Below are 18,825 nucleotides of genomic sequence, written 5' to 3' on the forward strand. Positions count from 1 at the left end.
GACAAATTAAGAAATTACCTAAATTGTTTCAAAAATTCTACCTAAGATTTTTAATTAAATAATTAATTTTAAAAATAAAAATCAAACTTATATAAATTTAATGGAGAATATTTAATCAAATTAGTATGACATTTTTTCACAATTTATTTCAACAAGAAAAATTGATCTAGTGTAATTCAATAGGAAATGTAACTATAATCAATTAATAAAAAATATTCAAGGCAATGGGACATTTTGTAACTAAATATGATAGTTCAAGGGTTTAATGTATAAACATTAGTTTAGGGAGATTATTTAAAAATTTAGACATAATTCAGGATGTTTATTGCACTTTATCCTAAAATATAAGTAAATTTTTTGAAATTTTTATAAATTTTTATTTTTTTTTTGGAATTTAAAAAAAATTGGAGCGCTCAAAGATATCTATGATGTAACGCGAATATCAGCCTAACTTTTAGTCTACATTTGGTGTGCGGGAATAGAATGGAATGCAACATGGTATTGAATGAGAATAGAATAGAATGAGTATTACCATTCTAATGTTTGGTGTGACACGGTGAATCGTCCTTTGTCCCATATTATTAGTTCATTTTTCTCTTTTTAAATGTCCCAAATTAATTGTTGAAGAGTCAAAGCAAATAAATTCTCTATTTCCATCATTGTTCTTTATCTTTTTAAAAAATTTCAAACTTTGTAATTATATATATTTAAATTAGAAGAGACAAATTGGTAATTTTAAAAGGGGACAATACATTAAATGCATGTCTCCTTAAAAACTCTCATTTCTAAAAATAGACCTCTAATGTGGGACGAAGGTAGTACCATTCTATTGTTTGGTTGACTATTATTAAATCTAGAATGGAATGATTTTTTTCTCAAAAATACATTTTTCATTACTTTTTAATAAAATCAATCTAATTAATATTCTGTCAGTACAATTTTATTCAAAAACGGGTTGAATACTTAGCCTGAGAAGCTGATGTAAAGGCTATATATATATATATAATATGGTTGAATATCCTATAACTTTTTGTCAATGGTAGCTCTGGGTATATTCAGAAGGGAGTGAAGGTAAAAGACCTTTACCACGTCTAATAAAGAAGCTCGAGAAATGCAAAAAATGGAATGTGAAAGATTTTTGATTTATGCGAAATATTTTTGCCTTATTAGAATGTGATGAAGGGTTTATTGGGAATATTACAAAAATATTTATTCTTATTATGGAATAGAATGGCCATTCCATAAATTTAATAATAGAATAAATTTTCATTTTATAAAATAGATTTTAGTTCTATTGAAATGGTCATTCCTTTCCATTCCATTCCTGCGTAGAGTCTTCTCTACTCAATTATCTTGGTCATTTGGAATCATCACTATATTAATTACTGGTTGGCGAAAGAAGAATAAGTACGCTGAATTATTACATTTGTAGAGGAGTCGGACCCCACTCAAAAATGTTTTTTTTTTTTTTTGAAAAATAAAGCAACTAACATTAGATGGTTGAAAAGATTAGAAAGTTTGGCCTGAAGCCCATAGTTGATTAATTACAAACAAGCCCCATTGGGTAGCAGGGGCAAAGGCCCAACCTGAAATAACCTAAACATTCAATAACTGTCAAAATTAACTGTTAATTGAAAGGGGTTTTCAAAACCATCTCCGGTGAGAAATTGTAGCCGGCATACGGCTACAGTGAGCTAGTCTGGAGGGCGAGGAGGAGGTCTGCAACAAGACGGGGCAAGATTCCATTCATAGAGAATGATCTTTGATGCAGCACAGTCCTTTAGGAAGCCAAGTCTGAGGATTGAAGTGATAGTAGAGATGATCTTGGCCAGTACCACTCTCTGTGAACACTTTTCTTTCCTGAAGATTCTACTATTTCGCTCTTCCCATGTGTGGTAAACAATTGAAGAAAGGCATATATTCCTAACCAGATTTCGGGGAGTATTGATCTTCCACATGTGGCTTGCAAGCTGAACCAGGTTCCTCCAATTTGTGATCACTGTTGAGAAGTGACATTTATCCTTTATGTATCTCCAAATTGGTGAAATGAAGGGGCAATTGAAGAAGATGTGGTCATGTAATTCCATTGATGAAGAACAAAGGACACAGAGATTATGGTGCTTAGCCATCGATTTGCTATCAAAAGTTGGAAGTTTAGATTGGACTGCCAGCCACAAATTAAATTTCATTTTAGGGATAATTGGGGATTTCCACACCAAATTAGACCACGGCACCATTTCAAATTCCCAGCCAAGTGAGCAGCAGTGTGACTGAAGTTGTATTGTCCAGTAGAAGATGCAGTCCATACCTTCTTATTAGCAATTGATGGACATGGAAGCTGTAATTGCATTAACTCAGGGATGATAGCTGTGAGTGACTGTGGAAATGACCAAGTGGATCCTTCAATGAAGTTGTCAAGAGTGATGGAATCATTAAGACCATGATCTGTAAGAACATTTGTTAGGAATCTAATGCAGAGAAGACCTCCTTGAGCCCAATTATCCCACCAAAATGAGGTATCTGCTCCATTACCAACTTTATGTTTTATTAATAATCTAGCTGGATATCTTAACTGTAAAATTTTCCTCCAACTCCATGTGCATGAGTGAGGAATTTTTAGAGACCAAATGTTTCTGGATTTTAGAAGGTGTGAATTACACCATTTGATCCAGATTCTATCTGAGCTTCCACATTGCAGGTCCCAAAGTAGCCTCATAATGCCTACTTTGTTTGATTACTCCAAATTTGGGATGCCCAAACCCCCTGTAGCCTTAGGTCTACACACCTTTTGCCATGCAACTTTAGAACAAGTTGACTTCATCTCAACCCCAGACCATAGAAAGCATCTAAAAATTTTGTTGAGTTCATCAATGACTCCTTTGGGAAGAATAAAAATGCTACTCCAGTAAATTTGAGTAGATACCAACACAGCCTTGATCAATTGCAGTCTGCCAGCATAGGAAAGGGATTTTGATGTCCAATGTGAAATCCTATGAGTGATTTTGTTAATTAGTTGGCTGCAATGTGAGGCCTTCAAGGAGATTGTGATGGGGAACACCAAGGTATTTGACTAGTAAATTTGCTGCTCCAATGCCAAAAAGTGAGAGAATGGCTTGTTCAATGTGTTCTTCTACTCTAGAGAGAAAGACTGAACTTTTGGAGAGGTTTACTTCAAGACCAGACATAGAACAAAAGTGGTCAAGGGCACATTTTAGTACAGACACAGATGTAATGTCCCCATGGCAAAACAAGAAAAGATCATCAGCATAGGAGAGGTGTGTGATCTTTGGATCCTTGCATCTCTAGTGATACCTAAAGGAGTTAACTTTGTTCACATAGTTTTTGATGATTGAGGAGAGAACATCCATTGCAATTACAAAGAGAAAAGGTGAAAGGGGGTCCCCTTGCCTTAGCCTTCTCTTTCCTTTGAAGTAACCTTGGAATTCTCCATTGAGGGCAATAACAAATGAGGGGGATGTCACACAAGCATGGATGAGTGTGGTGAATTTTTGGGGATAATGATGGAGGTTAAGGTAGTTGAAAATGAAATCCCATTTAATAGAGTCAAAAGCTTTTTGAGATCAATCTTTATGGCACATCTTACTAGCTTGGAGTGCTTATGGTATCCCCTAAGGAGTTCATGGGTTAGTAGAATTGGATCTGTGATTTTCCTGCCAAGGATGAATGCTGATTGGGATGGGTCAATAATTTCTGGTAAGGTTTGTTGCAGCTTCATTGCTAGCAATGCACTTGTAAATTGTGTTGACACAGGATATAGGTCTGTAATCATGTAGAGAAGAGGGGTTTTGGCATTTAGGGACTAGGCAGATATAAGTTTGATTAGCCTCAGCCAGTAGCTTCCTATTTCTAAAGAACTCCGCAATGGCAAGGGTGACTGATCTACCCACAATATTCCAAGCTTTATGGAAAAAGAGGGCATTATACCCATCAGGGCCTGGTGTTTTGCATGTGTTGAGCTGCAGCATACAATTCTGTATCTCCAAGTGTGTTGGGGGTTCATCCAAGTAGTGGTGCAGGTGAGTGGATAGGTGAGCTGTGATGAAGGGTGAGAGATCATCAATATGATGGGTGCAAGGAGGTGTGGATCCAAGTAGATTTTTGAAGTATGCTACCACCTGAAGCTTGATGTCTTCCTTATCATATAAGATATGACCTGAGTCAGTTGAGAGGGAGATGACTTTATTTCTATTGGATCTGGAGCATACTGATTTGTGAAAAAAACTTGAATTGCTATCTCCAAGTTTAAGCCAGCTCATTCTAGACTTTTGTCTTATGATGTCTTTTTGTATGTTTGTTAATCTCCAGAACTCAGTAGTAAGGGACTTCTCCATCAATCTGAGGCTGCGATCACTGGGGTTATTGTCCAGGTCAATTTGACAGGAATCCAATTCCAGCTTTATAGCTTGCAGCCTTGAATCCACCTCTGAAAATTATTTCCTGCAGTTTGTTCTTAGCACTTGCTTTAACAACTTTAACTTTTGGACCACCTGAAACATAGCTGTACCCTTGATGAAAGTAAACCAGACCTCATACACAGAAGATTGGAATTTTGGATGAGTGGTCCATGCATTGAAAAATCTGAAAGGGACATGTCTTCTAGGGGTGTTAAGATCCAGTGTAATAATAATTGGGTTGTGGTCAGATATATTTGGTGGAAGGAAAGAACATTCAGATAGTGGAAATTTTTCAGTCCATTTAGGGTTAACCAAGGCTCTGTCAAGTTTCTTGGCAATACAGGCATTCCCCATACTTTTGTTGCTCCAAGAAAAGAGAATCCCATTAAATTTTAAGTTTTCTAACTCAGTTTCTTGCAAACAATCATACTACTCAGACATAGCATTACTCCACCTCATTGAACCCCCATGAGCCTCCCCAGTGTTTGGAATGACATTGAAGTCACCCATGAGGAGCCAAGGAGAGTTTGAAAAGAGGCTACCATGGTGGATTAGATCTTCCCATAGGAGCTGCTTATTAGCTGCAATGTTAGCAGCATACACAAAGGATGTGAAGAAGCTAATATTGTGCCCTAATACTGATATTGAGCAATGAATGGCCTATGAGGTAGTGGTGATAACAGAGAGATTGATGGTGTTTGGGTTCCATAACACCCACATTCTACCCAAATCAGAGAAGGAGTAGTTATGAACCATACTCCAAGAAGGGGCAAGTTTCTTATGAATAAATGCAACATTTGTGGGAGACACTTTGGTCTCCACAATGGAGACTATATCAATTCTTTTTTTAGAGATTAATCTCTTAATCTCTGCTTGTTTAGGGGGTTGGTTTAACCCCATAATGTTCCATGTAAGCAGTGTAATCATTTAAAGGAGGAGAGAATGAACCTCCAAGATGTTTGTAAGACATCACATCAGTGCAGGGAATTGTCTTCATTCTCGCAGCTTTCTTCAAAGACCTCATTAAGGTGGTGCCTTGGGATACAGTTTGATGAGAGTTAACTGGTTCGGAGAGGGTGGAAACTGTTTGATCTCTTGAATTTGCACTTCTGTTTACACCATGGATCTGCTTTGCTGGTGTGGTGGCCTCTGATGTCAGTTCCTCTTCATGGTTATGGTTTGGTAAAGGAATTGGTGATTTGTGCTTAAGTTTATTGTTGTGTTTGTTGTACTGTGGGAATATAGCAGGAGAGCAATTTTGTGGTGAAGTTGAGGAAGGGTGGTGATTTTCTGGCATGGAAGATGGTACAATTGTAAGAGTGCTTGAGTTGGGTCAGGTGTTGTTTGGTGAGAAATTGAACTTTTTACTGCAAAGGGGAGAGAATGGTGATGTAAGTGGAGGGGAATTTGGTTGGTTACTTATAGTGGGTCTGTGAACTATGATGTTGTTTGTTGAAGGTAGGGTGCAATGAATAAGCTGTGGATTAGCTAAAGGTTGGAAATGGTTGGTGTTGTGAACTGGAGTAGAAGAGGAGGATGGTTGCTGGGATATTTGAGCAGTGTTGACTGGTGGTTTGTTCTTCTTCCTTTTGATGGTCACCCATTCAGTGGTAGGTTGAATTGCAGGGCTGTGATCGATCATTGGAGTATTGTTTTACTGTGAGGATGGTTTGTTAATTTGTAGGGGTGGTGGTTGTATGATGTTAAGAGGGCAGGAGTTGACAGTGTGAGAGAGCTGATGGCATTTACTGCAGAACTTTGGGATCCATTGGTATTCTACTCTGATATCAACCAAGTTTCCTTCCATTTGGAGTTGGACTACATTGCGTAAAGGCTTTTGGAAGTCAACATTTACACAAAGTCTTGCAAATTTGAGTTTGGTTCTGTCTTCTGCTGCTTAATCAGCATACAGTGGTTCTCCCACTGAGCTTGCAATGTAGCTGAGACCATTTGTTGTCCAATAATTGAGAGGGATGTTGAAGAATAATCCAAGTAGGGATACATGCAATGGTTGATGGTTGGGATTGGATTTGGTTAGTCCATCTCAATAGGGAGAAAGGTTTCCCAGCAATAGACCAAGGACCAAGAGATAAAACTTTCTGAGCTTGGGATGAGGAAGAGAATCTAAACAAGAATGTGTTATTGTCACCCAAAATTGTGTGAGTGAGTCCATGGGATGTCCAGAGTTTTGCCGCTGCATCTTGAACCACTTTAAAGGGTAGTCTCTTGTGAAAAGATTTCCCAAATTCCCCAGGTTCTCGTCCTTCCATTCAAGTTGTTCTTGGAGTCTGTCAATTTGGTGAGTTGGAGAAGAGTATAGCAAAGGGTTGAAGTTTATTGGTAAGTTATCTGGTTGATGTTTAGGTTGAAGGTGGGATATCTTATAGGTGTTATTTGTTTTTTGTTTGACATGGTTGGTTGGTCTTATGTTTTGTAGTAGGTGGAGGAAAGTGGTAAGTGTGGTTCCCCTGGTAATGTGGATGGAAGAGGTGGTGGACAGACCTGTGTGAGTGAGGTGATAGTGGATGGAGGTTTTTTGAGGATGAACTTAGGTGATGATTGTTTAGGGGGAAGTAAGGTTTGGTGTGAATTCACTTGTGTGTGGTTATTCTTTGTCTGTTGTACTGGTTTGGAATTTGGTTTTGTAAGGGCTATATGATTGTTTGAGGATTTTGGGAAGTAAGAAGGGGTGGTGTTATGATGAATCAGTCTAGTAAAAGGTGGTTTTAGGTGATTTGCAATTGAATTTCTTACTGATGGAGATTCTTGAGGTTGGGAGGAGTTGGTTTGGAGAGAGGAGTCATGGAGAGAGTTTCTTTCTCCCTTTTCTTCCCCACTCAAAAATGTTGGTATGACTTTTGGGTAGACTTTCAGCGTTTTCTTCAACCATTGCAGTTTGGTCAGTTTGTGGCTTTTCATGTGGACTGTTCCGACTGAAAAGTTATGTAAGAAGTTGTCTTTCTAATAATTTGTCACATAATAAGAGAAAATAATATATGGTGCAGAATAATCACCAATATGTTAATTTTATTTCATTTTTTATTTATATGTCAATTGATAATAAGTTGAGACCAATGGTTCAGGACATATAATAATTTTGCACATGGTAATTGTAGTATATAAAGATGTACTGTAGTTTTCCTAAATCACTTCTAAGTTCCTTCTTCGTAAAAAAAAAAAAAAAACAAAATACTTTTATGTTTATTTATTGAGATGGATGACAATAAATATAAAAAATAATTACACTGTTGAATAAAAGTTGACACACTTATTTATGTCAAAATTATATAATCCAAATGATGTAATAAAAACTTTGTAACAATAATTATATTTGAGATATTGACACTCGCAATGCAGCTAAAGTCAAGTCTAGCAACATTATTAATCGTACTTAGTCCAAGTCCAACAACATACTAATTTAATAAAGCCCTCCTTGGTGGCTGAGGCTGAAGAGAAGTACACTGCACATGTCCTAGAAAAAATAAAAAAAAAATTAGATTATAAGTAAGAAATTATTTGTGAAGCAAAATTGATTATTACACCAAAATAATAATAATAATAATAATAATAATCAATAATATTTGAAAGCATAAAATTGATTACAACTGAAAGACTAAATGAAACACATGATTTAATTAGAACATGTATACGTTTGTGAGAAAGTGTTACTAACAACAATGGCGTTATCCCATCATTTTAATAATAAATTATCCATTAAAAACTTTAGTCTCATTTTAATAATAAATTATCCATTAAAAACTTTAGTCTCACAAAACACTTTGTATGAAAACAATCATGCCAATTTTGCTAAACTTCAGGCCCACATAAAAATGGAGGATCGAGTCTTCAAGACATTTCAGAATCCCAAAAAGTATGAAAGTGTAAGCGAAATTTCATATTTGCAGAAAGTATCGAAGTAAAGAACGCAGGCAAAATTTTAGCTTGCGAAAAATATGTAGTCTAAGGAATTTGTAAGCTTTAGTGAAAAAAAAATTAAGTATGCATTATACTATTTTAGTAACACTAAGAAATTAATATAGATGATTAATTTTCTTGCTATTTGGTATGAGAAAGAAAATTTTCGTTTCAGTTGCATAATTAAGTGTTATAATAAATTTGATATAAATATATAATTACAGAGTTAAAAAAGAAAGAACAAATCGAAGAAATATAAAAATAGTTCGAGACTGAGAGAAGTTGTCATTCACTATCTTTCAAATATCTATGTTGTCACCGTTCTACATACAAATCACAGCTCTCAAAACGCCTCAGGCCCACACGTTTCACCGCCTTGTGCAATTCAAAGTCCACAAAGGCTCAATTGCATTCACAGTCACACACAACACATTAAAATTGCATTAATAATTTGTTGACCTAGTAACACTAATTGAAATCATCTTTCAGAAAGTTCTTCTCTTAATATCTACACCGCCCAACACTCAGTCTCTACCACCGCCGCCCCAACTCTCTCTCTCTTTGTATCATCATTGCAACCTCTTTCTCTCTCATATGTTGTCAAACCACAAAGCCCCAAATCCATAACAAATGCAGTACTCTTTTTTTTCTTTTTCTTTTTCTTTTTTAAAGTTGGGACTCACACACACTGTTGCCTCCACTAAAATTCGTACCCCTGACCTTTCTTTTAAAAAAGTAAAAACCTTTTACTGCTAGGCCACACACCTGTTAATGGTGCAGTACTCTTTCTTTCTTCCTCTGTTATCGAAACCCCAATTCACAACAATAAATCCCAAGCTCAAATTCCAAAAACTCCACCCAAAAGCATTCCAAGGCAATACTCCAAGAAGCCAAACATAACTGAAACCATATCAGAAAATTTTAGTCAAAACTCTAACTACACAACTCACAAATGCCATACTTGAATGAAAACCTCTCAAAGAATAACCTTATCTATGAATTTATCGAGTTCTATTTCAAGAAACCATGATTTTTATGCAACACTTAATCTCCCAACTAAATTTAATCACAAATGAAGGATTTGATCACACCATTTAAGATTTCAAGTTTATCATTTCAACTAGTTTGTGAGTTCCAAGGTGATCTGTTGTTATAAACCAAAGAGATGACGTCCTGATCCTTCATTTTGGTAAATAAATATGAGGACAAGGTGGTGATCTGCATTTTAGTCATGTTCTTCTATTCCCACTAGCTATATTGGTTTGACTTTCCATGTATTAGTCTAGAATAATTTAAGAATTAAATTCAATAGTTACCGAATTTAATTTATGTAAATGCGGTGGTAAGTCCTTATTATATAATGTTACGTAACGTCGTGCCATATGTAACTCACCACCCATTCCACACCAAGATTGACTGGATTTTGTTCAGTTTGAAACCAACGAACTGCCACCATCAAGACAATTGCAACTAGGGATGAAAATTCAGTAGAATAATAAAAAAATGAATAAAGACAATTGCAACAAGGGATGAAAGTAGGCTCTTTTTTTTTTTTTTTTTGGATAACTTAGGGTATTCGAGGCTTCGCTCAGACTAATCCTCGAGGACCCAGTAAGAGCGCCTTTCCACCCCACTTTCTAATGCAAATAGCAGTAATAATACAAGTGATCTGAAGACTCATTACATTGATGTCTAATTTCAAATTAAAAAAAGTTACTACTACATAATAATCTTGTAAGCTATGCAGTTACTTGTTAAATAGGTGTTCAGGGGAGTCCATGGAGAAAGAACCATAAAAAATGGAAAAGAAATCAATCAAATGTTCATAAGGAACGAAGGTTTTCTTGAATTTACAAGGTAATGTACCTTGAATCCACAAGAAAAAAAGAGAATTCACAAAAGAATCTGATATTTTACTGATAAATAGATGAATGATCTGCATAGTAGTACATGTACGTATAAATAAGAATCCCTAATAGTCTAAAAAAAAATCTAAAAATATATAGAAACTTGCAGCACAAGGAAACGGCTCAAAAACAAACTTGTTCCCAAAATTATATGAAAATAAGGAAATAAATTAACTAAATTATTAAAAACTACTAAATACAAAAGATTAAAGTAATTCGAATATGTTTAGTCTTCTAACAAAAATTCAGAAATATTCAAATTTGGGAAAACACAATTCCCAAACCCTAAACGATTTAAGTCAGTCGAAAAGCGCTGATTTTTGCGAGTTGAGCCGTTTCCGATCAAATTAGGGACTTTTCGGGTTAAAACGGATTCATCGAAATCGTTTAAAAAAAACTAGGTCAATTTAAAGGAGTCCACTTGATTCAGAAATATCAATAGTTGTGCAGTTATAAAATCGAAAATATGCTTCAGCCAAAAAACCAACAACAACAAAGAGAGAAGAGAAAATTAACCCTCGGTGAAATTAAAATAGGTTTTTTTATTTATTTAAATAAATAAAACCAATATAACATTGCTAAACGAAATAGTATTTTCAGACTGATACTATATCATTAAAAACAGAGAAAATTATGACCTTCTGACATGAAAACTAAATGCATAAAAGGATACTGAAACAGTCGTGGATAAGTAAATTAGCATCCAGAATGAACAGAGAAGAATCATCTACTAAATAGAGTTAATGATTTGCAATTCAATTTTTTCTATTCAAACTTTAAATGAGAAATGATCTTTGCACCCTAAAAGAGTTTGTTGCATTTTGTTTTCTAATTATGTATGTATAACTTTTAGACTATTTCTTCTAAATTATTATTATAGGGTACGTGCAAAAAGTATGTTTACAAAACAAATCCAATTCTTTACGTGCAAAAATCACTTTTAAAGTTTCAATTTGATACAAATAGGTCCCTCTGACAAGTTTAAACCTTAAGTTGACTAAATTACCCTTACTGAAACATTTTATAAAATATATAAAAATAAATAATTTTATATAATGACCGAAAATGACACTATTGGAGGACACCCCTTATGTGTAAAAAAATATCCCTAAAATTTTAATTTGGTGCAAATAAGACCCTCTGACAAATTTAAACCTCAAGTTGACTAAATTATCCTTACTAAATTATTTTATAAAATATATAAAAATAAATAAATTTATAAAATGACCGAAAAGGACATTATTGGAGGAAGCCGATAATGGACAAGTAAATATAAAAATGGAAAATAAAAATAAAAGTATAAAAGAAAAGTATAGATAGAAATGGAAAATAAAAAATGAAAATAAAGTACAAACTAAAGAAAACAAATCTGTAAACTCTGAAACCAATGCACACCGATATTAGGATTTTTTTTTTTTTTTTTTTAACAATGTTGGTAAAAAAAAAAAAAAAAAAAAAAAAAAAAAAAAAAAAAAAAAAACTAGTAGAAAATAGTAAACTGAAATATCAAAAAATTCAAATCATTAATCTACAAATTCTCAAAAAAAAATTAAAAAAAAAAATTTAAAGACATATAAAGAAAAAAGTTTCAAAAAAAGAAAAAAAAAAAAAAAGAAGAAGAAGAAAAAGAAAAAAGAATAATGTGAACATAACACCCCTATACTATGAGATTAGTGACATATATATCTTTTTGGGCATTTTTAGAAGAGTAAAAAGGTAAAAGGGTATTACAGTACTATTTATGTCAGATTTTTTATTGAAGGTATTTTTGCATAATGTAGAAAGATTAAAAATATTTTTTGCACACTTTTTTAAATAAGGATAAAAGTGTTATGTGGAATATACTTTAATTATTATAGTTTATTTAAATTTATATTTTACATAAATTTATACTATATATGTATTATTTTCTTTATTATATAGTATTGGTTCATTTATTCTTTGAATAAAATGTTTATTGAGATGATTTGATTGATGTTTTGTTTATTTTGATTCTTGCTTGTTCAAATATGAGTTGATGATTTTTGCTTAATTTTAGTTGGCACATGGATGGGGGAGTTGATTATTTCTGCACTTGTCTCTATTACGCGGTATATATTTTGGTCATTTGGAATACTGACAATTAAATTTGTAGAGGAGTTGGATCCCACTCAAAAAGATTGGTTTGACTTTTGGGTATACTTACATCATTTTCCTGGACCATTACAGGTTTGGTCAGTTTGTGGCATTTTATGTAGACTGAAAGGTTACGTACGAAGTCATATTTAAAAATGCTGTTATGGCAATTGAGGATGGCAACAGGGTAGGGCGGGAATTCCATTCTTCATTCATATTTTCATTCTCGATGTATTTTTTATTTTTTACTTTTATCTTTATTCTCATTTAAAATTTTGGCAAAATCTCCATACCCGACCCCCCGACACCTTATCCCCATCCCCGCCCCCGCCCCCGCCCCGGCCTCATAATTTTTTTTATTAAAAAAAAAATACATTTTTTTTTATTTATATATATATAATAAATCTAATTTAATAATAAATTATTATATATAAGGGTATATTAGTAACTTCACACTCAATCAGGGAGAGATGGGGAGGAGAGGGTTTACTCCATTCCCATCCGGCCCCGACCTGGCGGGGATTCATAATTTGCCCCCATCAAAAAGATTAGTTTAGCTAAAAGGATTCCATTCCCGCTATAAACTGGGTGGGGAGAGGCCCCGACGGGGATGGAGAATTTGTCATCCTTATTGAGGATTGTTTGGGACATCAATACATGAGGATTGTTTGGGACATCAATACATGATTCTGCGTCACCTAATAATTTATTATATAATTAAATTTATAGAGGTGTTGGACCCCACTCAAAAAGATTAGTTTGGCTTTTGGGTATACTTGTATCATTTTGTTGGACCATTGCACGTTTGGTCAGTTTGTGGCATTTTATGTAGACTGAAAGGTTATGTACGAAGTCATTTAAAAATGCTGTTATGGCAATTGAGGATTGTTTGGAGCATCAATGACATGGTCATTCTGGACCACTTAATAATTTATCACATAATTAGAGAAAATAATACATAGTCTAGGGTCAATCACCAATAAACAAATAAACAAACATAAGTTTTATGTTTATTTTAACTGAGTCCAATGATTCCATGACTATATAATAATTACTATAAAGCGATAAAAGTGCTATAGGCCGATTTGGTTTTCCTAAATCACTTCCAAGCTCGATCCTCCTAAAAAAAAAATTCACCATTGTTCTTCTTTACTGAGATGAATGACCGCAAATGCGAAAAATTATTACACAGTTGAATAAAAGCTTACCCATTTATTTGTGTGGCAAATTCTGATTGATCGAGATTAGATGCTCAGAATGATGTGATAAGCACCTCATAACGATAATTATAATTCAAGATATTGACACTCGCAATGCAACTAAAGTCAAGTCCACTACTTAGTAAGTCCAACGATATAAAATAATTTAATACAGGCCCACCTTGGTGGCGGAGCCTGAAGAAAAGTAGACTGCACATGTTCTAAAAAAGAAAAGAAAAAATTTCAGACTATGATTAAGAAATTATTTGCGAAGCAAATTTGATTACTATCCAAAAAAAAAATTAATAACAATAATTATGACTATTTGAAAGCATAAAATTGATCAATTGAAAGACTAAATGAAACAAAACATATCATATCATATAATAATTATAACACCCATATATATATGTGTGTGAGAACGTTACTGGTAATAGTGGCGTTATCCCATCTTTGAAATAAGTTACCTACTCAAAACTTCAGACTCACAGAGCACTTTGTGTGAAAAACAATCATGTCAATTTTGCTAAACTTTAGACTGACATAAAGATCGAGTATTGAGTCTTCGAGACACTTTAGGCTCTGGAATAGTATAAAGTGTAAGCGAAATTTCTGGTTTACAAAAAATATCGAAGTAAAAATCTCAGCCTTCGCAAAATTTCAGCTTGCGAAAAATATGTAATCTAAAGAATTCGTCACCTTTAGAGAAAAAAAATGTGAAGTATGCATTCAGTTGGTTGCGTGTTCGAAGTGTTATAAATTTGATAGAAATAAAGAATTACAGAGGTTAAAAAACGAAAGAACAAACCGAATAAATATAAGATTAGTTTTAGAGTCTAGAGAGAAGTTGTCATTCACTTTCTTTCAAATATCCATGTTGTCGCCTTTTTCATACAATTCAAAACGCAACAGTTCACTGCCATGTGCAATTCGAAGTCCACAAAGTCGACTCAATTGCATTCACAAAGTCCCACTCAACACATTAAAATTGCATTTATAATTTGTTGACCCATTCACAGTAATGGAGATCATCTTTCAGATAGTCTTTCACTATGGACCATTCACGTCTATTCTACGTACCTCCTAGTGTCAATAGTGTCACATTTACGCCAGAGCTAATTCCACTAATCCTTACCTAAGCAAACGACTTTTGGCGCCAAAAATGCCTATAAATTGAACTCAAATTTTCATACCACCATGCATTCCAATTTCAATCACAATCCTACTTAGTACTCTTACTACCACAATGTCTTCTCAAGTAATTGCCACAGACCAGACAACTCCTGTTCATGAGTTGCCAAGTAACGCCGATTACTACAAAAAAGGGGTTAAGTACCTTATTGATATGGAGCCTAACTTGTCCAAACTGCCTTCACAATATGTTTTGCCACTACCCAAAAATCCATTATTAGTCAGCCATGCTTCGATCCCTGTCATCGATCTAAGCGGCCTTAATGGATCCGCCGAATCTAGAATCACCACTATTAAGGCCATCGACACTGCCTGTGCCGAGTGGGGAATCTTCAGAGTAAATTTTCATTTTTTTATTTTTCCACTCAAACTTTACTGTTTCAAAAGTTGTTCTGATCACATACAATACATTTACGATGAATAGTTGGTTTTTCAACGTAGGAGATTACATGTTTTTGACATAACCAAAATAAAAATGAACAGGCTGTGAATCATGGGATAAAGATCTCTCTAATGGAGGAAATGCTGGAGGCCGTAGTAGGATTTTTCAATCTCTCTTCTGAAGAGAAGATGAAATATCCTATGTATGGAACAAGCCTGTATACATCCTCGAAGCATGCTCTGTGGAGAGACTACTTGAGGCATCATGGGCATGGCCGTCCTCTTCATAGTAGCTCTGATCTCTGGCCTAACAATCCCTCTAACTACAGGTATATATATAAATATATCTCATCTTTAATTAAATGGACCATTTTTCTCAATTAATTACATTCAAATTCATTTTGCAAAATTAATCCAAGTTGCGTCAATTAAAGGTGCATAACAAAGGAATATCTAGAGGAGGTTTGGCAGATGCAACTGAAGATAGCAACTGCACTATCAGAAGGCTTAGGACTTGACAGTGATTACATAGAGAAGACACTTGGAGAAGGTTTTCAGGTCATTGGTTCTAATTATTACCCGCCATGTCCAGAGCCACACCGAACACTTGGGATACCAGAACATTCTGATCATGGTGGAATAACAATTTTGATGCAAAATGATGTCGAGGGCTTACAAGTTGAACACGAGGGAGAGTGGGTTACTGTTCCACACGTACCAGGGACTTTTGTTGTCAACATAGGAGACTACATGGAGGTTAGTCTCTTATCTATTTCTAATTGCTTAGAGATTATTTAATTTTTTTATTTTTTATTTTTTTTTTATTATTTTTTTTTACATGGAGGCTAGGCATTGTCAACAATTCTAACGTAAGATTTGGTCCAGGTGTTGACTAGTTTTAGGTTTGATGTGTCAAAATTATTTGTTTATTTATTACTTAACCAATATTTCAAACATGGGGTCACTGTTGCTCTAACCCCTTGGATCGATCATAACGAATGTTTCTGTGATATTAGATTCTGAGCAATGGAAGGTACAAAACATTGAAGCATCGGGGAGTGACAAATGAAGAAAAAACAAGGATATCAATAGCTGTGGGCAATGGACCTGGACTGACGACCATAGTTGCACCTGCAAGCCCACTGTTGGACGGAAAGAGTGAGATCAAATACGGACATCTCACATACAAAGACTACATGGAACTCCACCAAAACAGCGCCACAAGAGGAAAATGCCCATTGCAATTCCTGGTTGACCTACAAGTCCACAAATGAAGTTCTTCTATTTCGTTGCCAAAACTATATGAGACCTCCTACATGTTTCAATAAATGTTTTAATAAATTTGAAAGGTATATCCCATGCATGGGCATAAATAAATCTGTCATCTCTATTACATACTACATCCGTCTCATTTTAAATGTTAGCTTCGAAAACTGTCAGTCACAGTTTTTGGAAGTGAACTTTTAATATGGGGGTATGCCCCTCTTATTCCTGTACCTTGCTTCCTTGGTGAATAAATTGTTAGAATTTATATGCCCTATCATAACAAATTCCTATTTGGATTAAAGAGACATGTTCATAACATATCTGAAATATTTATGCTTTATATAATTGGTGAATTCAATGTATTATGTTTCGATTCATTATAGAATTGATAGTGTCCACTTAATTACAAGAGATATTTATATCTGTATGTGATGACGATCAATACATGAATATAAATAGTAATCATAAATAGTTCATAATCGGTAATTATGGATGGACTCATTATTAACTAAGATTTGAACTGGATTCGCATTAGGTTGAGATATATTACGAGAGCCGTTGTATGCAATTGCTCCCTATCACTGTCATGGCATTTGACTCTTAAGTATGAGAGAAGTATAGACTCTTTTATTAATTAGTAATTACTTTGATCTGTTTGGCGGAATATTCGGAATCCATAAACCGGCACTTTGGTTAATTATGTAATTAATAGTTAAAGGGTTATATTTTCAATATTTGTATCATTGCTACTAGTATTTATTTTGTATTGATTGTGCTTGATCTCAAAGTAAATTCGTAGGCCTTTGTATGTTTTTAGACAAAATGATTTTCTATATATTTATTTATTTAAATTATTATTTTTGTCAAATAAATATTTTATTGTTATTAAGCTGGAAATAATCAAATATACCAAAATAAATATATTAATTTAGTAGTCAGATTGATGACTTTATTTATCTAATAACTAATTATGCATAGTGGAGTCAAAGTGCAACTTTGACTTAAAGGTTATTTATTATTTAATTGGAATTCAATTAATTTCTTTTAGTGGAGTAGAAATTAATTGATGAATTAATTGAATTGGGTTCACAGATCTGGCCAATTATTAATTCATTGTAGTCAAGAAAATATTAAGCCAAAGGATTCTCACTCATAGCCCAACTTGATATTGAAATTCTATAAGATTTGAGATATCACGTTACTTTTAGAGATTGAGAAAAAATATAATGTCTTTAATTATTTTTTTTATGTTATCTATATATACATGGAGTTCGTGTATATTTTAGGTTACGCCTATGTTTAATAATTTTTAGAAGACAAGAAAATATTTCTCTCTCTAGAATTTTAGTGTTCGTGTTATCATCTAATGGAGGCTCCCACAAGTTAAGCTTTCTAATGTCATTCATAGAGACTTATGAGTGATTCATAATGACAGGACTATTACCAAGAAGATGGAAATCCAAAGAGAAGACATCTAGCAAAGGGATCTACAATAAGTAAGAACATTCACTTTAAAAGAGAGATTTAAGGTTTACTCAAATCTTAATGTAAGTTTTCTATCCTTAAATAGAATGGATCATCATGTTCTTCATGCATAAAACTTATGTCTACACATGAATCAAAAATTTTATTTGAAAATCCCTCATGAAGTTCCAAAAACTTCCGTTTCCCTAGCATAAATAACTCACTTCTAAAATATATATATATATATATATATATATATATATATATATATATATATATATATATATATATATATTCTTTTAGTGTTGTTCTTCTTGTAAGACCTTGAATATGAAGACAAAGCAAGTTGTGTGTGTGTGTGTGTGTGTGTATATATATGCTAATATTAGAATTAATCTAATTAGATTCTAATTTATTTAAAATTGATGGAGACCAAGACATGACTCGAGAATTTGAATTTCATATGACTTGCACCTACGAAATTAAAGATTTGATGTAATTAATTAGGGTTAATTTATGTTTGTTATTTATTATTTTAGAATATTTTAATGGATGGATATTTTATTACTTTATTATTTTAAGATTTTATGGTTATAACGTTGCATGTATAAAGATTATTGTGTAACCAAAATATTTAGCTTTGATTATTGAAATTTGTTGTGGTTTGAAATTTTTATTTCCTTTATCCTCATTTCTCTTGCACTTCTCAACTTTTTAATCTAATACAAATAAATAATGAAAGTAAATTATTTCGCCTCAAAGCCCATTTATTTAATTTAATTCAATTTTGAAAAGTTTTTCTTCTTTAAGTTTGCTATTTTTTAACTTGTTATATAGCAAGCATCTTTATACGTGTAACCCATCATTTCCAGGTTCTGCAAACACGTAAGCTTGAAGTCATATATCTCAAGCATTTTGTTTTTGTTTGCCATATTCAAGGGCGAATTCAGGAATTGCAAACAAAGAGGCTAA

General features: G+C 33.6%; 2 protein-coding genes across 2 annotated transcripts; one reads left to right on the plus strand and one right to left on the minus strand.

Annotated features, from left to right (window-relative positions):
• Positions 1-2,185: 2,185 nt before the first annotated feature.
• Positions 2,186-2,716, minus strand: LOC132309874 (uncharacterized). Its single transcript, XM_059808134.1, has one exon. The coding sequence runs from the start codon at positions 2,714-2,716 to the stop codon at positions 2,186-2,188; it is 531 nt and encodes a 176-aa protein (XP_059664117.1).
• A 12,027-nt stretch (positions 2,717-14,743) lies between these two features.
• On the plus strand, positions 14,744-16,673 carry LOC132308048 (protein DOWNY MILDEW RESISTANCE 6-like). The gene is made up of 4 exons (XM_059806002.1): positions 14,744-15,079; positions 15,226-15,452; positions 15,558-15,879; positions 16,140-16,673. The coding sequence occupies exons 1-4, from the start codon at positions 14,798-14,800 to the stop codon at positions 16,395-16,397; spliced, it is 1,089 nt and encodes a 362-aa protein (XP_059661985.1). The 5' UTR covers positions 14,744-14,797; the 3' UTR covers positions 16,398-16,673.
• Positions 16,674-18,825: the final 2,152 nt, after the last annotated feature.

Source organism: Cornus florida, unplaced genomic scaffold, assembly GCF_030987335.1.
Source record: "Cornus florida cultivar Cherokee Brave unplaced genomic scaffold, ASM3098733v1 CherokeeBrave_3.0.0_Hap2_Chr05, whole genome shotgun sequence".
Lineage (NCBI taxonomy): Eukaryota > Viridiplantae > Streptophyta > Magnoliopsida > Cornales > Cornaceae > Cornus > Cornus florida.